Genomic DNA, 18,200 nt, shown 5'->3' with positions numbered 1-18,200 from the left:
AATGGGGGGGATTGTGCCCTGCTTGATAACAGAGCGTGTCATTTTATTTTATTTTTCTAAAATCAAACTCTTCTTCAGCGGGGAATGGCTCTCCTTCGGGGTACGTTTTCAATTTGACTTGTTCTCAGCCGGGGCCGGGAGCTGCGGTTTCCACCCGCTTGGCAACGTGATAGATTGGAAATATAATTGTGCAATAAGAAATTGGAGCAGATGGGGCTTGGGAAACGCACGCCTTTGCTCAGGTTTTGATAACCTGAAATTTGTCGGCGAGGTCGTGCCCGTAGAACATAATTGTGATAGGTTTCTCCTGTTAAGAGACCTGCAGCTGTACAAGTAGGAGGTTATTTTAGATAATTCTGGGTGCTTGTTCTGTAGCTTCTGGCCATGTGCAGTTTCTCCTTTCTCCATTTTTCCTTTACTGTCAGATTCTTCTCTCTCCTCCTCATTCCTCAGGATTGCCCCCTCTTTTAGTTTCCTTTCTTAACCCCTTTGCTTCTGATTCTCCCTTTCCAAGACCCTTTGCCTCTCTCTCCCCGACCCTCCCTAAAATATAAGGATTTCCCCCAATTGGAGATTCCGGTTCGAATCCCTGCTCAGCCAGCTAGCTTGGAGAATGCATTTAAAGTTAAAGTTGCTTTCTTTCCACCTCTCCCTCCCCATCTTCCTTCCTTCCTTCCTTCCTTCCTTCCTTCCTTCCTTCCTTCCTTCCTTCCTTCCTTCCTTCCTTCCTTCCTTCCTTCCTTCCTTCCTTCCAGAAGTGATTTAATGAGACAAATGCCTTCTCTGAGCTGGCCAATGTGGCAGTGGGGGCTTTGAGAGCCACACAATACGTGTGAAAGAGCCACATGTGGCTCTTGAATCGCAGTTTGGCCACCCCTGCTGTAGATTATAATCCGAGCAGGTCAGCCGATGGCAGCCAGAGGTTGCTGTGATTTCTTGGCCTCTTTGTGATCGCTGATCTGCAAAAGCCCTTAGTACCCCAACTTTTATTGCTACAGAATTCTGTGTTGCATTAGAATGTGGGACAGCAGAACTGCTGCTGCAGTGTGGAGGTTAAAGCAGTGGGCTAGGATCATAGGAGAGTTCGAACGTGTGTTCTGCCATAAATCCTCCTGGGTGCCCTTGGGCTGGTGACTCTCTGTCAGCCTCACCTGGTCCACAGGTTTGTTGTGAGGCCAAGAGAAAGAAGGGAGAATCCCATACTCAGGTCTGAGCTCCTTTGGAGAAGAAGTGCCATAGATTGATGGTTTATAGCAGGGGTGGCCAAACTTGCTTAACGTAAGAGCCACATAGAATAAACATCAGATGTTTGAGAGGCACAAGACATGAACGACAGATGCCTAAGAGCTGCAAGGAAGGAAGGAAAGCAAATAGATGGGGGACGAGAGGTGGAAAGAAAGCAACTTTAACTTTAAATGCATTCTCCAAGCTGCCAGCTGGCTTGGAGAAGTTATTTAAGGAGACAAACGGCTTCTTCAGGCTTGTCGATGGAGCGGTGGGGGCTTCCCGAGCCACACAATACTTGTGAAAGACACAGTTTGGACACCCCTGATTTATACTATCTAGGAAGCTGGACCGAGGATTTAATGCCACGGAAAGTAGATAAAGAGCTCCCGGTCATTTAAGGGCTTGTGAATTTCCTCTGGTTGTTTCTTCCAGTCAATAATATTAAAAACAAGACTAACCTGCTCTGGAATGCTCGACAGGTTTTAAGTGCCCTTGCTGGGCCTGTATCCTCTCTGCTGAAAAGGAGCTGCTAAATATCCAGCCTAGAAAAGCAGTTTCTTTGTTTGCGCTGTTCACAAATTGACCTTTTGACGGGGCTGGTCACTGCTTCCTAGCCAAAGGAGCGGAGTTCTCTTTCAGCCTTCCATCGTCAGTTCTGTCTGGGTATCTGTACGGCCAAGTCGCAGCAAGTGTTCTCTCTAAGCTGAGTTAGTGTGAGTTAGCTTACAGTTTTTTAGCCTCTGGCTCACACGTTTTTGTCTTTGCTCAGGAAAAACAGCCCCAGAGCAAACGAATCTATGCAGTAGCTCACAGCTTTCATGCCAGTAGCTCACAAAGTAGGGTTGCCAATCCCCAGGTGGCGGCAGGGGATCCCCCAGTTTGGAGGCCCTCCCCCCGCTTCAGGGTCATCAGAAAGGGGAAGGGAGGGAAATATCTGCTGGGAACTTTATTATTCCCTATGGAGATGTATTCCCATAGGAAATAATGAAGAATGGATCTGCGAGTATCTGGGGCTGGGGGGGGGGGCTGTTTTTTGAGGTAGAGGCCCCAAATTTGCAGCGTAGCATCAGGTGCCTCTCCTCAAAATACCCTCCAAGTTTCAAAAAGATTGGACCGGGCGTCCAATTCTACGTGCCCCAAAAGAAGGTGCCCCTATCCTTCACTATTTCCTATGGAAGGAAGGCATTTAAAAGGTGTTCAGTCCCTTGAAATGTGATGGCCAGAACTCCCTTTGGAGTTCAATTATGCTTGTCACAGCCTTGATCTTGGTTCCACCCCTAATGTTTCCTGGCTCCACCCCCAAAGTCTCCTGGCTCCACCCCAAAGTCCCCAGATGTTTCTTGAATTGGACTTGGCAACCCTATCACAAAGTAGAATTTTTGCTCACAAGACTCCACAACTTAGACTTAGAGGGAGCATTGGTCGCATCTGACTTATGGCTACCCTGTGGGGTTTTCAGGGCTAGAGGCATTTGGAGGTGGGTGACCATTGCCTGCCCCCAGGGCTTTTTTTGTAGGAACTCCTTTGCACATTAGGCCACATCTCCCTGATGCAGCCAGTCCTCCTGGAACTTACAGTAGGGTCCTGTACTAAGAGCCCTGTAAGCTCTTGGAGGATTGGTTACATCAGGAGTGCGTGGCCTAATATGCAAAGGAGTTCTTGCTACAAAAAAAGGCACGGCTGCCCCTTCCTCATGATGCTGGTATTCCTTGGGAGTCTCCTATCCAAACAATAGCCAGAATTGGCCTTGCTTGGCTTTCAAGATTTGATGAGAACAGGCTAGGCTGGGCTACCTGGGTATATTTTAAAACTGCCTTTTGTTTTAACGCCTCTAGGTTTGCTGTCTCTTTCACGGAGGCCATGAAGGAAACGGCTGCTGCATGCTGGGTACGTAAAGATGGTATTTATGGTGACCTTATAAACTGCGTAGATCGATCCAAGTGGGCAGCCGTGTTGGTCTGAAGTAGTAGAACAAAACAGGAGTCGATTGCACCTTTAAGACCAACTTAGTTTTATTCGGGACGAAAGCTTACGTTCTGAATAAAACTGAGTTGGTCTTAAAGGTGCAATCGACTCCTATTTTGTTATAAACTGAGTGTGGTCCTAAAATGAGAGCAAGAGGAGACGGGGGAATATTCCGGCCGGGGGGGGGCGGGCGTGCTTTATCTCACCCCTACTGACTCCAAGTACCCCTAACCATCCGATAGGGAGGGGCAGGGGTTCACATAGATCTTTGTCTTCTTTCTCAACCGCCTTCAACGGTTAGGGGGAGGTGGCTATTACCTTACAGCACCAACAATCTCACTGAATTAATATAATGGAAATCAGAAACCTGCCATAAGAACATAAGAACTTAAGAGAAGCCATGTTGGATCAGGCCAATGGCCCATCCAGTCCAACACTCTGTGTCACACAGTGGCCAATATATATGTGTGTAGTCCTCAAGCGGGCGGAGGTTACCAGTCCTCAAGCGGGCGGAGTCCGCTTGAAGTCCTCAAGCGGGCGGAGGTTACCAGTATCGAGGCACTGCTGCTGAAGACGCAGCTGCGCTGGGCAGGGCATATTTCTAGGATGGAAAACCACCGCCTTCCCAAGATTGCCCTGTATGGCGAACTCTCCACCGGCCATCGAAATAGAGGGGCACCAAAGAAGAGGTACAAGGACTCCTTGAAGAAATCCCTTGGCACCTGTCGCATCAACCATCACCAGTGGTCCGACCTAGCCTCAGATCGCAAAGCATGGAGACACACCATCCACCAGGCTGTCTCTTCCTTTGAGAACGCACGCATAGCTGGTCTTGAGGACAAAAGGAGATTGAGGAAGAATCGCACTGCTACAGCACCAACCCTAAATCAGACTTTTCCCTGCAGCCACTGTGGCCGGACCTGCCTGTCCCGCATTGGTCTTGTCAGCCACCAGCGAGCCTGCAGCAGACGTGGACTATTGCACCCTTCTTAAATCTTCGCTCGCGAAGCCAAGCCGAGAGAGTATATACACACACACACACATATATACACAAACGCACACACATATACTGTGGCTAACATCCACTGATGGACCTCTGCTCCATATTTTTAGCCAATCCCCTCTTGAAGCTGGCTATGCTTGTAACCACCACCACCTCCTGTGGCAGTGAATTCCACATGTTAATCACCCTTTGGGTGAAGAAGTACCGGTACTTCCTTTTATCCGTTTTAACCTGACTACTCAGCAATTTCATTGAATGCCCACGAGTTCTTGTATTGTGAGAAAGGGAGAAAAGTACTTCTTTCTCTACTTTCTCCATCCCATGCATAATCTTATAAACCTCTATCATGTCACATGGTCCTTTTTGGAGCAGATGGAAACCCGTCAGGAACACAGTTGGCTTTGCTCTCACAGGCTTATGTTTATCTGAAGCAAGGCTTTTTTGGTAGCAGAAACTCCTTTGCATATTAGGCCACGCACCCCTGATGTAGCCAATCCTCCTGGAGTTTACAGTAGGCCCTGTTAAAAGAGCCTTGTAAGCTCCAGGAGGATTGGCTGCATCAGGGCTGTGTGGCCTAATATGCAAGAGAGTTCCTGCTATGAAAGAAGCTTTGCCTATGACCTTACTGTGCTCCTTTTGCTCTCCATGGAGGCATCTGATTGGTTAACACAGCAGGATTTAGTGCACCCAGAGCCAGTTTAGTGTAGTGGTTAAGTGCAGACACTTACCTGGGAGAACTGGGTTTGATTCCCCACTCCTCCACTTGCAGCTGCTGGCATGACCTTGGGTCAGCCATAGCTCTGGCAGAGGTTGTCCTCGACAAGGGCAGCCTCTGTGAGAACTCCCTCAGCCCCACCTACCTCACAGGGTGTCTGTTGTGGGGGAAGGCCCTTGATAAAGGAGATTGTAAGCCGCTCTGAGACTGATTCAGAGAGAAGAGCGGGATATAAATCTGCGGTCTTTTTCTTCTTCTTTTTTACCAGGAACTCCTTGGCGTATTAGGCCACACAGCCCTGATGTAGCCAGTCTGCCAAGAGCTTACAGGGTGCTTAGTACAGGGCCTACTGTAAGCTCTTAGAGGATTGGCTACATTGGGGGGTGTGGCCTAATATGCTACCCAAAAAAGCCCTGACTGCACCGATTCAACATGGGAAGCAGCTGTGGTGTGTGGAAAGGGCTTTCAACTAATGGCAATGGAGGAACAGAGGTGCTCGGCCATTGCCTGCCTCCGTGTAGCAACCTTCCAAATTTTAACCGGGGCTGAGCCTGCTTCACTTCTGAGATCTACAACAACAACAACAACATTTTATTTGTATCCCGCCCTCCCCGCCGGAGCAGGCTCAGGGCGGCTAACACCATAATTCAGGTTTAGTTATACAGAAATAGATAAAATTATGTTTAAACATTATAACATTTTAATTAAAAATTCTGCTCAAGTTTTAAAAATTAATTAAATTAAAATTAGTAAAAGTGCTAATGCCATGTTTGCTGTTTATGTTTATGATGGCGGTTTCCTTAGCAATTTCCATTTTCATCAGCGAAAGCCAGTCGGAAGAGGAAGGTCTTGCAGGCCCTGCGGAACTGTTCAAGGTCCCGCAGGGCCCGCATTTCCTCTGGAAGTTGGTTCCATAGGCTCGGAGCTATAGAGGAGAAGGCCCGGTTACGGGTACATTGCAGCTTCACCTCTCTCGGTCCGGGAATAGTCAACAAGTTTTTCCCGGCTGACCTCAGTGCTCTCTGGGGTTCATATGGGGAGAGACGGTCCCTAAGGTAGACAGGTCCTCGACCAGCACTTTGTAACGAACCCGGTATATAACTGGCAGCCAGTGCAGTTCACGCAGCCCAGGCTGTATGTGCTCCCATTTAGGAAGCCCCAGCAACAGTCTGGCTGCTGCATTCTGCACCAGCTGCAGCCTGCACCAGCTGCAGCTTCCGGGATCTGATGCAACTGGGCCATCCGGGTCAGGTCTCCTCGTGTTTAGGGTCATCTACCTTGTGAGCAGAAGCCTTAGTGGCCTTTTCCGACTCCTCTGAAAACCTCCCGAGAACTTGCGGCTACAGGGATGGCCTTTCTGTCTTGCCACCTCTTTGCCCAACTTGGTTTCCAGTAATTAAATTCTATAATCTGCTTCCCTAGGAGGAGGCTCTTGGCTTGTGGCTATCTCGCCTAAGCAGCTGTGAAATCTTCCAGGGTTAGCTCGTGAGCCAGCCCGCGTTTGAAGTATAAAAATACAGATCGTCCAGTTAATCCAAATATCCAGGAATCCGAGGCAGATAAGGTAGCCCAATCAGTTTAAAATGTTAACTCCGGTTGCAAGCGATATATCCGTTGCCACCACCTCCCAGGGTCTGCTGGTGGGCTTCTCACCTTTTGATGCCTGCAATTGGAGAGGGAGGGGAGCGGACTTTAATGTGAGGTCACCGACGGAGACCTCCTTATGTGTCCTGCTGCTTAGGCATGATGGAAATGCTATCTGCTTCCCTGCTGCGATGTCTGGACCTCCTTTCTTCAGCCTCCCCACAGCTCAGCTAATGCTGCAGCTTAGTGGCCAGTGGTCTGGTGTCAGGGAGAAGGGACTGGGAACCAGGCACGGTGTAGTGGTTAAGTGCGTGGACTCTTATCTGGGAGAACGGGTTTGATTCCCCACTCCTCCACTTGCACCTGCTGGAATGGCCTTGGGTCAGCCATAGCTCTTGTAGGGGTTGTCCTTGAAAAGGCAGCTACTGTGAGAGCCCTCTCAGCCGCACCCAACCTCACAGGATGTCCGTTGTGGCGGGAGAAGATATAGGAGATTGTAAGAGACTCTGAAGTCTCTGATTCAGAAAGAAGGATGGGGTATAAATCTGCAATACTTCTTCTGCAGAACACACATAGCGCAGAGCTCACGTTGAGCCATAGGACTGTGAATGAATGAATGAATGAATGAATGAATGAATGAATGAATGAATGATGTTTATTTACAAAGACCATTATCTACAAGCCACAGGCGATTAACATCCTTATTAAAACCACCAAAATATTCCAAAAGTATATTTGATCATAAAAACCTTCAAACCTCATAAGAATCCAAAAAGTCTAAAATAAGTCTAAAATGTCAAATATCGAATGTCTATAAAATCATATGAATACTACGAATTCAGGCAGGTCGTACAAATCATACAGAATTGCATTTCTTACTGTGGAATTTTGCCAAATGGCAACAGAATTTAGCTATTTGTCCAAAGATAAGCGGATTGTCATCCATTAAAAGTTTCTCCAGGCAGGCCCTTATCTGCATCTGCTATTGTTCTGTTGGAGAGCCAGTTTGGTGTAGTGGTTAAGTGTGCGGACTCTTATCTGGGAGAACCGGGTTTGATTCCCCACTCCTCCACTTGCAGCTGCTGGAATGGTCTTGGGTCAGCCATAGCTCTCTTATCTGGGAGAACCGGGTTTGATTCACCACTCCTCCACTTGCACCTGCTGGAATGGCTTTGGGTCAGCCATAGCTCTGGCAGAGGTTGTCCTTGAAAGGGCAGCTGCTGGGAGAGCCCTCTCCAGCCCCACCCACCTCACAGGGCGTCTGTTGTGGGGGAGGAAGGTAAAGGAGATTGTGAGCCGCTCTGAGACTCTCAGAGTGGAGGGCGGGATATAAATCCAATTTCTTCTTCATCTTCTTCTTCTTCTGTCTGAAAATGGGAAATAAGCTTATCCCTATATACTTGATGGAATGGACATCTAAAGAACATGTGGATCATTGATTCCACTTCTCCCATGGAGCACGGGCAACATCTGTCTTCATATGGCTGTGTAGCAGAGTGGCATGGGTAGCTCGGGGCAGCGAGCTAATCTGTATTTTTCGAGGAGAGGGTTTTTTAAAAAAAAAATTATCCCCCCCGCGGTGGTATAAGGGCCAATATTCCCACTAAGTTGTGGAGTCTTGTGAGCAAAAATTCTACTTTGTGAGCGACTGGCATTGAATTTGTGAGCTGCCACATAAATTAGTTTGCTCTGGGCGGCGTTTTTTCCTGAGCTAAGACAAAAACGTGTGAGCTGGAGGCTAAAAAGTTGTGAGCTAGCTCACACTGGCTCAGCGTAGAGGGAACACTGATGGGGACTCTAGTCCAGTTTCTGAAGTGAACTCTGTGATCGCTTTGCTTGCAGCAAGCAATTTAAACTGGTTTCCTTTCCTTTCTCTTTCTTTTAAGCCTCACATCAGGAGCAAAATACATGTCCAAAGTCAAGGTAAGGATTCAGAGCTTCACTTTTCTACCCTCGTGAACTAGAGTGACTGTTTGTTTCTGGAGAGGGGTAGGAGGCGTGCTGCAGTGATTGTTCCTTTATCAGAGTCATCGTCGAACTCATTTGTTATGAGGGCCAGATCTGACATAAATGGGACTTCGTGGGGCCGGGCCATGGGCATCATAAAATGTAATGCCAGGTAGTAGAGATATAACTTTAGAAAGGACACAGACACAATTAAAGGACACAATTAAAATAAAACATGCTTAAAACATTAGTACTCTTGCAAAATATTGTTCATTTAACCGTCTCTGAGAACTGACACCTCTCGCTCTGAGGAGCCTCAGCCAACAGAAAGAAGGGAGGCTTGGCTCGGTAGCTCTGCTGTGCGATTGAGAGAGCCCTGACAAAACAAACTCTCCCTCCCCTCTTCCTCCCCAAGGGAGGAGCCTCAACCAAAGGAGAAAACAGAGCCTTTCCTCTGTAGCTCCTGTGCGATTGACCAAAAGTGGCAAAGCAAGCTGTGATGCAGAAGGAAGCAAGAGAGAGGGAGAAGGAAGCAGATGACAGCCAGTTGCTCGGGGCCTGATTGGACCCTTCCAAGTGCCTGATCCAGGGCCACATGGTTCACACCCCTGCTTTACATGGCTTAGAACTGTAGATCAGGACCAAAAGCAAGTTGTGACTTTCTCGCAGGTGGTTTGGGAGGTCAGCAGGGAAGAGGAGGTCGGCTGAGAGAGAAGATCGGGGCCAGTCATTATTGCATACTTTAAGCTTCCCTAAGAGTTCAATAACCTTTATTGGCTTAATAGCTAACCTGACAAGGAACCAGTCCATCCATCGATTGGCAACTTGCAAGTCCATCGAGCGCCTCCTAGATGCCAAAAATTTTGCAACAGTTTCAATTACCAGCAGCAAGAAGGCAATAATACATTTTGTCAGGCTTCCCTGTTTGCTCACTCAAGCAGGGGCCAATGAGTATGGGACGCAGGTCAGAATGAAAAGTACAGATTAGGAACACGTGTTCTGAAGTTTCTATCTCTGGCCACGCACAAGCGCACAATCTGTTGACATAGGGAGTTTCATGGACTCTTCCAAGTATTGAAGTCCGAAGAGGATTGTTGTAGGAATAAAAAGGAAGGGCATGGTACCACATGCAGGATCCCGAGTCTTTGGAGGAGAACGGGATAAAATTGGTCATCAGTGAGCACAAAATCGAATAAGCGCTAGCCCGTCAAATTGGGCATAAAATGATCCAGAGCAACTGAGCTAAACCTGGTTCTGACGCTTGCTGCGAAACACCATGATGGGGAAATTTAACGCATGACCGTTTGTTTCCTAGGGATCGTGACTGTCCACAATGCGGCTTTTAACTGGAAGAAATTTCTGCAGAGTGCAGGTAAAACAACCACAACAAAAGACAACCTTTTGCCCCGTTCGTCTCAAGTGGCAGACAAACCATGAATCCTTTTTTTGCCTTCGGTGCATTTCAAAAGTTTGTCTTTCGAGCAAGAAACGCTTGAATAGGCAAGTTTCCATAGATGCATGCACTTCTAAGAAGGCATTTAGGTTATTTAAACATTTAGGGTTGGATCCTGCGGAAATGGTGCTCTGATGGGGGCGGCTTTCCCTAGTGCAAGGAGCCTTCCAGTTAGGGTTGCCAGCCCCCAGGCGGGGCCTGGAGATCTCCTGCTATTACAGCTGATCTTCAGACAATAGCGATCAGTTCCCTGGAGAAAATAGCTGCTTTGGAAAGTGGCATAATACCTTACTGAAGTCTCTCTTGTCCCCAAACCATGCCCTCTGGGCTCCACACGCACCCAGACTCTTTTTTTTCTAGCAGGAGCTCCTCTGCATATTAGGCCACGCCCCCCTGATGTAACCAATCCTCCTGGAGCTTACAGTAGGGCCTGTACTAAGAGCCCTCTAAGCTCTTGGAGGATTGGGCTACAGCAGGGGAGGCGTGGCCTAATATGCAGAGGAGCCCCTGCTAGAAAAAAAGCCATGCCCCCCTCCCCAAGCTCCAGATATTTCCTAGCCCAGTGCTGGTAACCCCAAACAACTAATCTCCAGATGACAGAGATTAGTTCCCCTGGAGAGAACGGCTGCTTTGGAAGGTGGACTCTATGGCAGGGGTGGCCAACGGTAGCTCTCCAGATGTTTTTTTGCCTACAACTCCCATCAGCCCCATCCACTGGCCATGCTGGCTGGGGCTGATGGGAGTTGTAGGCAAAAAAAACATCTGGAGAGCTACCGTTGGCCACCCCTGCTCTATGGCATTCTACCCTGCTGAGGTCCCTCCCCACCCCAAAACCACCCTCTCTAGGCTCCGCCCCTAAAATCTCAAGGTATTTGCTAACCAAGAGCTGGCAACTCTACTTGTATTGCAAGATTATGAAAGCAGCCTAAAATTTTCCACTCCCGGAAGGGAAAGGGCAGGCCTTGAATTCAGCAGGAGCTCACAGGAGTGCAGCTCCTGAACCTTTCTGAGGGTTCCCCCTCTTCCTCCCACCCACCTTGTCCATTGAATAGGAAGTGCAGCTGCATAACAATCCCTGGGTTAGGAGAGCGGGCAGCCAGCCGGTCACCAGAGGCTTTGCCATGCCCCAAGCAGCCCTCATCCCCTGGAGAAAGCCCACCCCACCCTTTCTCCACTTCTAATGTGATTTTAGGCGGCAGGTGACTTGTTGGCCTTTTGACTGGTGGTGGGGTTGGCCTAGGAGAGCCACGGGCGAGTGAGGCCTGCTTGGGCTGGCTGGATCTCTAGCCAGCTCAGGTAGGCCTTGCTCACCCGGGGCTCTCCTTTCTTTCATTGTGTTGCTTTTTGGCTGGTGGGGTGGTGGTGGCATATGCTAATGAGTTATGCTAATGAGCTCCGCCACCTAATTTTCTACAAAACGACCCCCGGAAAGGGGAGTTTCCCATTGATTCCCACTTCCTGCTGCAGTCCCCAGTTAACCCCCCCATGCCGTTCCTGGAGCAGGAAAGTTCTTTCCACTGACTTGAACTGCTTTGTGTGAGCCAAAGACTAAGGGCTTTTCCTCATGCACATTGTGTGCTCCTGTTGTTGCTTCCCTCCCCACCCCTGCCATTTCATACATGTTTTCCTCTTTCTAGTGGTTGATTTGATATTACATATTGCATCTCTTTACACACAGCAAATCTCTCTTCAGTTTTAAACTGCTGGTTTTTATGCACAGACGTAAAGCGATGTAATATCGAATCAACCACAAGGGGGAGCAGTCCAAAAAACCCCGAAAGCATGTAAAAGGAGTGAGGGAAATGGATCTGACTCCATTGCTCAAGTTCCAATGAAGAAGGTTTGTGGTCAGGAAATCACGCTGCTTGCTGTCAAGACGTGATGTCGGTCTCATTGTGGCACCCGATCGTGATTTGCTTCAGCCCAGTGTGACCATGGGGAGATTCAAGCACCAGGACTTAAAGCTTAGCTGCATTCGTCCACTGTAACTTTTTCGGCCATCCAATTTGGTTAGCTGTAGGTCGTGTCTGCGTTTCTTTAAGAGAACTATTGTTACGGGCAGGGCTTTTTCATATCAGGAACTCCTTTGCATATTAGGCCACACATTCCTGATGTAGCCAATCCTCTTGGAGCTTTCAGTAGGCCCTGTTCTAAGAGCCCTGTAAGCTCTTGCGGGATTGGCTACATCAGGTGCGTGGTCCGAATATGCAAAGGAGCTCCTGCTACAAAAAATGCCCTGGTTATGAGAAGAGGTGTATGTATGCTGGATGTAGGTAGTGCAAGTGAATGGCAGCTGTAAGGATGTGTTTTAACTGCAATTTGGTAGAGACCTTAATAAGCAGATTTTGGAATTTGCCTTCGAGGCAGTGTTGAACAGACATAGCAGTTGGTGGCATGAGATGGGGAGGGCGGGATATAAATCAAATAAATAAATGCCCAGCTCTGGATTGGCTTTTCCTGCATCTGCCCTTTTATGAGCTTTCATGAATAATGCCCCTAACTTTCCATTTTAAGTGGCAGAACACAAGCTTCTTTCAAGAGCCCCGTGCGAACGTGAAACAGTGTGCTAGACTTGTTATTCTTTTCTGGCAAGTAGGAAAAACTGATTTGTCTCCCTCAAAATCAAAACAACCGTTGAGCAAATGAGATGGGAGTGGGGAGGAGTTAGGCCCAGGGCCCCAGTAAGAACATCAGAAGAGCCTTGCTGGACCAGACCAGTGGTCCATCAAGTCCACCATCCTGCGGCCAGCCAGCTCCTCTGGACGGCCAACAACAGGAGATAGAGGGCGAGTCCTTCATCAGAATGTTAGAAGAGTCCTGCTGGATCAGACCAGGGTCCAGAGAGCCAGTTTGGTATAGTGGTTAAGTGCGTGGACGCTTATCTGGGAGAACCGGGTTTGATTCCCCTCTCCTCCACTTGCACCTCGAGTCATCCACAAGTTCTCTCAGAACTGTTCTGCTCAAGAGCAGTTCTGGGAGAGCTCTCTCATCCCCACCTATCTCACAGGGTGTCTGTTGTGGGGAGAGGAAGGGAAAGCTGATTGTAAGCCACTTTGAGACTCCTTTGGGTAGTAAAGGGTGGGGTATAAATCCAATCATCTCATCCTCCTCCATCCTGTCTCACACAGTGGTCGACAGTTCCTCTGGAGAGTCAACAATAGGGCATAGAGGCTGGGGCCTTCCCCTGATGTTGCCTCCTGGCTCTGGTATACAGAAGTGGTCTGCCTCTAAACATGGAGTTTCCCTTTAGTCATGGCCAGTTAGCCACCAAGAGAGCCAGTTTGGTGTAGTGGTTAAGTGTGCAGACTCTTATCTGGGAGAACCAGGTTTGATTCCCCACTCCTCCAGTTGCAGCTGCTGGAATGGCCTTGGGTCAGCCATAGCTCTCGCAGGAGTTGTCCTTGAAAGGGCAGCTGCTGGGAGAGCCCTCTCCAGTCCCACCCACCTCACATGGTGTTTGTTGTGGGGGAGGAAGGTAAAGGAGATTGTGAGCTGCTCTGAGACTCTGAGTTTCAGAGTGGAGGGCGGGATATAAATCCAATATCATCTTCTTCTATCCTGCCTGAACCTACCTAATCCCCTTTTAAAACCATCAGTGCCTGTAGCCATCGCTACGTCTTCTGGCAATAGATTCCACATTTAATCGCACGCTGTTTAAACAAGCAGAAATTAAACTCCCCTTGCTCTTTCCTGAGAGCCATTTTGGTGTAGTGATGAAGTGTGCAGATTCTTATCTGGGAGAACCAGGTTTGATTCCCCACTCCTCCACTTGCAGCTGCCGGAATGGCCTCAGTTCAGCCTTAGCTATTACAGGAGTTGTTCTTGAAAGGGCAGCTGCTGTAAGAGCTCTCTCAGCCCCCCCTTACCTCACAGGGTGTCTGTCGTGGGGGGAGAAGATAAAGGAGATTGTAAACCGCTCTAAGTCTCTGATTCAGAGAGAAGGGCAGGGTATAAATCTGCGGTCTTCTTCTTTGGGGCTTTGAAGAAAAACAACAGGTCTTCATCCCGCACAGCCCTGTCCTTTTCCAGCATAACTCTCAAGCATACAGACAACCAGGGCTTTTCCTGTAGCAGGACCTCCTTTGCCTATTAGGCCACACACCCCTGATGTAGCCAGTCCTCCACGAGCTTACAGTAGGCCCTGTAAGAATAGCCCTGTAAGTTCCAGGAGAATTGGCTACACCAGGGGTGTGTGGCCTGATATGCAAAGGAGTTCCTGCTACAAAAAAACCCCTGCAGACAACTTTTAATAGCTCAGTGAGCCAGGACTCCCGGTGACAGGTTTTAGTCTCCAGATCGGAACGGGGGATTACTTTCTGCAAGCCTTTCTCACTTTTAACATAGCTGAAATGCTCTCTCTCCCACCAAGGGAGGAGAAATACAAATTCTTAGTATTGTGCTCTAGGGAGGTTTAAAAAGGGAAAAAAAAAAAACCCACTTTCCTCGCTCGCTCATCAATCTGCGCTGCAAGAGCGTGGCCTTTCCTCCGTTACAAATGAACCGCCGGTATTCAATTGCTTTATCACGTCAGTAAATGCGTGCCATTATTCAGAACCAGCGTCCAATTCTTAAATTGAGCATTGTGAGGTTATTTCGTTCCCACTAAATCATAACGCACGGGCGCAGCCCCGGAAAGATGGATAATTTTCAGGAGCCAAATGATTTGTCATTGGGGAGCGTTGCCCGGGCGCCCGATCGGATCCCGCGTTCGACGGTTTTGTGATTAAAGGTGCCGGTGACAGATGGATGCCGAGAAGAAAGAGCTTTTACGGACGCATGCGGCGACGGCTTTCGATTCTGACGTTTGTGTGTGCCGGAGCGTGGAAAGAAAGGAACGGGGAAATACGTCTGTAGACCTGCCAAGTAACTTAAAAGCAAAACTTGCAAGCCACCGTGGTCCCCTGATGTGTCTCTTTGTGGGACTGTACCACATCAGGTGGAGGTCCTTATTATTGGAATGCTCCTTCATGTATTCCTTGCATTCGCTTCATGCATGCCTGCATTGTAACAACCAGAATTCTGGAGATGTTTTGGCTAAATGAGAGCCAGTTTGGTGAAGTGGTTTGGTGTAGAGGCCAGCAAGGATCTCCAGAGTCACTATACAGAGGCAGGCAATGGCAAGCCACCTCTAAAGGTCTCTTGCCTTGAAAACTCTATGCAGGGGTGTCAAACGTACAGTCCATGGGATGGAACCAGCCCTTGCAGGGCTTGTAACTGGCCCACGAGCAATTGGCCTCCTGCTTCCTTATCTGGGGCTGCAGCTGCATCACAGCTTGCTTTGGCTGGCTCCCTCAATTGCATGGGAGAGATAGAAAGGCAATCCTCCCGGTCTCTTATCTGGGAGAACCGGGTTTGATTCCCCACTCCTCCGCTTGCACCTGCTAGCATGGCCTTGGGTCAGCCATAGCTCTGGCAGAGGTTGTCCTTGAAAGGGCAGCTTGGTGTAGTGGTGAAGTGTGCAGATTCGTATCGGGGAGAACCGGGTTTGATTCCCCACTCCTCCACTTGGACCTGCTGGAATGGCCTTGAGTCAGCCATAGCTCTCTTATCTGGGAGAACCGGGTTTGATTCCCCACTCCTCCACTTGCACCTGCTGGAATGGCTTTGGGCCAGCCATAGCTCTCTTATCTGGGAGAACCAGGCTTGATTCCCCACTCCTCCACTTGCACCTGCTGGAATGGACTTGGGTCAGCCATAGCTCTCACAGAGTTGTCCTTGAAAGGGCAGCTGCTGTGAGAGCTCTCTCAGCCCCCCCTACCTCACAGGGTGTTTGTTGTGGGGATGGGAAGGTAAAGGAGATTGTAAGCCGCTCTGAGTCTCTGAGATTCAGAGTGAAGGGTGGGATACAAAACCACCACCATCACCACCACCTCCTCCTCCTCTTTATTTATTTATTTATTTATTCTTCGTATTTACATCCCGCCCTCCCCGCCGAAGCAGGCTCAGGACGGCTAACAACAATCAAACACCGACAATAAAAACAGCAAGCAAAACAGTTCAATGAATAATCAATTACCGGTTAAACAATTAAAACAATTTCAAAAGGTTTAAAATAATGAAAACAAATTTTTGGTGCTAGAGTTGGTACAATACATTCAGCGATGTCGGGCAACTACTCATACTGTAGTTTGGCTGAAGGCAAGCCGAAATAGAGCTGTTTTGCAGGCGTTGCGGAACTGGGCTAGGTCCCGCAAGGCCCTTACATCTTCTGGGAGTTGGTTCCACCAGTGCGGGATAGCAATTGAGAAGGCTCTTTCTCCGGTAGCCTTCAGTCTCGCCTCCCTCGACCCGGGGATTGACAGTAAATTCTGCGATCCAGATCTAAGTACCCTTTGGGGAACTCCTTCTTCTTCCTCTTCTTCCTCCTCTTCCTCCTCCTCTTCCTCCTCTTCTTCTTCCTCTTCCTCTTCTTCCTCTTTTTCCTCTTCTTCCTCTTCTTCTTCCCTCTGTCCTGTCAATGTGTCATTATGAGTGACTGGCAGGTGCAAAACCTGAAAGGTCTGAGACAGTCTGCCAAAGTTGGACTTCTTTTCTCCCACTGTGTAGAGAGCTTAATGTTTTCAGTTGGCATTTAAAAAAAAAAAAATCCTTACTGAAAGTGATCAAAGGCTTGTTTCGGTGTTGGAAAAAAGTCTTCCAAGATCCAGAACACGGGGACATAAAACAAGCATCCCGGGCAGAGGCTGAAATCGCAGCGAGGAGCCCAGGTTTTGCTTTTGTCGGAGATCAGTTTAGCACTTTGAAATGTTTAGAAGCCAGATGAAAGGGAGCGTTTTTTCAAGGGGAATGAAAGGCTCGGCATGGTTCAAAGACGACAGAAAGCGGGATCAGAGAGGTGATATAACCCCTGCCATCCAGTGCTTGCTTAGGCCCGGCTTCGGAGGAAGACAGGATCCGGACACGGAGGAGGCCGGAATGTTTGAGGCTCAGCACGGCATTCTCAGACCCTCTGCAAGCCTGTCAGAAAGAACGACTTGGAAAGAGAACAGCCGTAAGCGGCGCCGCGGGTTTGGGCTGCGTTCAAGGCACCACCCTGAGCTACCCTGATTGGATGCAGAGCAGCCCTGGGTTTTTTAACTGAGGGCAACCTAACAAAGAAGCTGCATCATTTCATAGTAACAAAAGGCCTAGTTTATGGAGAGCCAGTCTGGTGTAGCGGTGAAGTGTGCGGACTCTGAGATGGGGGAACGGGGTTTGATTCCCCCCTCCTCCACTTGCACCTGCTGGAATGGCCTTGGGTCAGCCAGAGCTCTCTTATCTGGGAGAACCGGGTTTGATTCCCCACTCCTCTGCTTGCACCTGCTGGAATGGCCTTGGGTCAGCCAGAGCTCTCTTATGTGGGAGAACCGGGTTTGATTCCCCACTCCTCCACTTGCAGCTGCTGGAATGGCCTTGGGTCAGCCATAGCTCTCTTATCTGGGAGAACCGGGTTTAATTCCCCACTCCTCCACTTGCACCTGCTGGAATGGCCTTGGGTCAGCCAGAGCTCTCTTATCTGGGAGAACCGGGTTTGATTCCCCACTCCTCTGCTTGCACCTGCTGGAATGGCCTTGGGTCAGCCAGAGCTCTCTTATGTGGGAGAACCGGGTTTGATTCCCCACTCCTCCACTTGCACCTGCTGGAATGGCCTTGCGTCAGCCAGAGCTCTGGCAGGAGTTGTCCTTGAAAGGGCAGCTGCTGTAAAAAGTTCTCTCAGCCCAACCTATCTCACAGAGTGTCTGTTGGGGGTGGGGAAAGTAGGGGTGATTGTGACGACTCTGAGATTCAGAGTATAGAGTGGGATATAAATCCAATTTTTTTCTTCTTCTTCTTCTTCTTCTTCTTCTTCTTCTTCTTCTTCTTCTTCTTCTTCTTCTTCTTCTTCTTCTTCTTCTTCTTCTTCTTCTTCTTCTTCTTCTTCTTCTTCTTCTTCTTCTTCTTCTTCTTCTTCTTCTTCTTCTTCTTCTTCTTCTTCTTCTTCTTCTTCTTCTTCTTCCTCCCCCCTACACTGAGCTGTAAAAGTTGGGGAAATGATTCAACGGGATCATTTCAGAGGATAGCCACAGTGGTGTGTAATAGAACAGCTAGATTTGAGTCCAGTTATGCCCAAGAAGGTTTTAGGGGTATTACAAAGACAAAACAGAGAAGAGCATGCTGAAAACGTTAGCGCTCATTGGTCTTAAAGGTGCTTTCTTTGTATCTCTCCCATGAGATCTAGGGAACTGGGCAAAGGAAGCTCTGGCTATTTTTTTTTCCTTCCCCAGGGGACCAGGAGGGGAAGGAGTCTCAGCTACTAGATGGAGAAGAGGCTTGCTGTGTGATTGAGA

The 18,200-nt window shown here is 48.7% G+C and overlaps 1 protein-coding gene across 1 annotated transcript in view; it reads left to right on the top strand.

Moving 5' to 3' along the window:
• GLT1D1 (glycosyltransferase 1 domain containing 1) overlaps positions 1 to 18,200 on the top strand; it is a 116,379-nt gene that overhangs the window by 14,088 nt on the left and 84,091 nt on the right. Inside the window, exons 4-6 of the mRNA XM_060249463.1 lie at positions 3,063 to 3,114; positions 8,381 to 8,417; positions 9,757 to 9,813. Of these exons, the coding sequence (XP_060105446.1) occupies positions 3,063 to 3,114; positions 8,381 to 8,417; positions 9,757 to 9,813 (146 nt within the window). The remainder of the gene's footprint in view (positions 1 to 3,062; positions 3,115 to 8,380; positions 8,418 to 9,756; positions 9,814 to 18,200) is intronic.

Source organism: Heteronotia binoei, chromosome 11 (assembly GCF_032191835.1).
Source record: "Heteronotia binoei isolate CCM8104 ecotype False Entrance Well chromosome 11, APGP_CSIRO_Hbin_v1, whole genome shotgun sequence".
NCBI lineage: Eukaryota > Metazoa > Chordata > Lepidosauria > Squamata > Gekkonidae > Heteronotia > Heteronotia binoei.
Note: the sequence above shows the minus strand (reverse complement) of the source record. Positions and strands in the feature narration are given on the sequence as shown.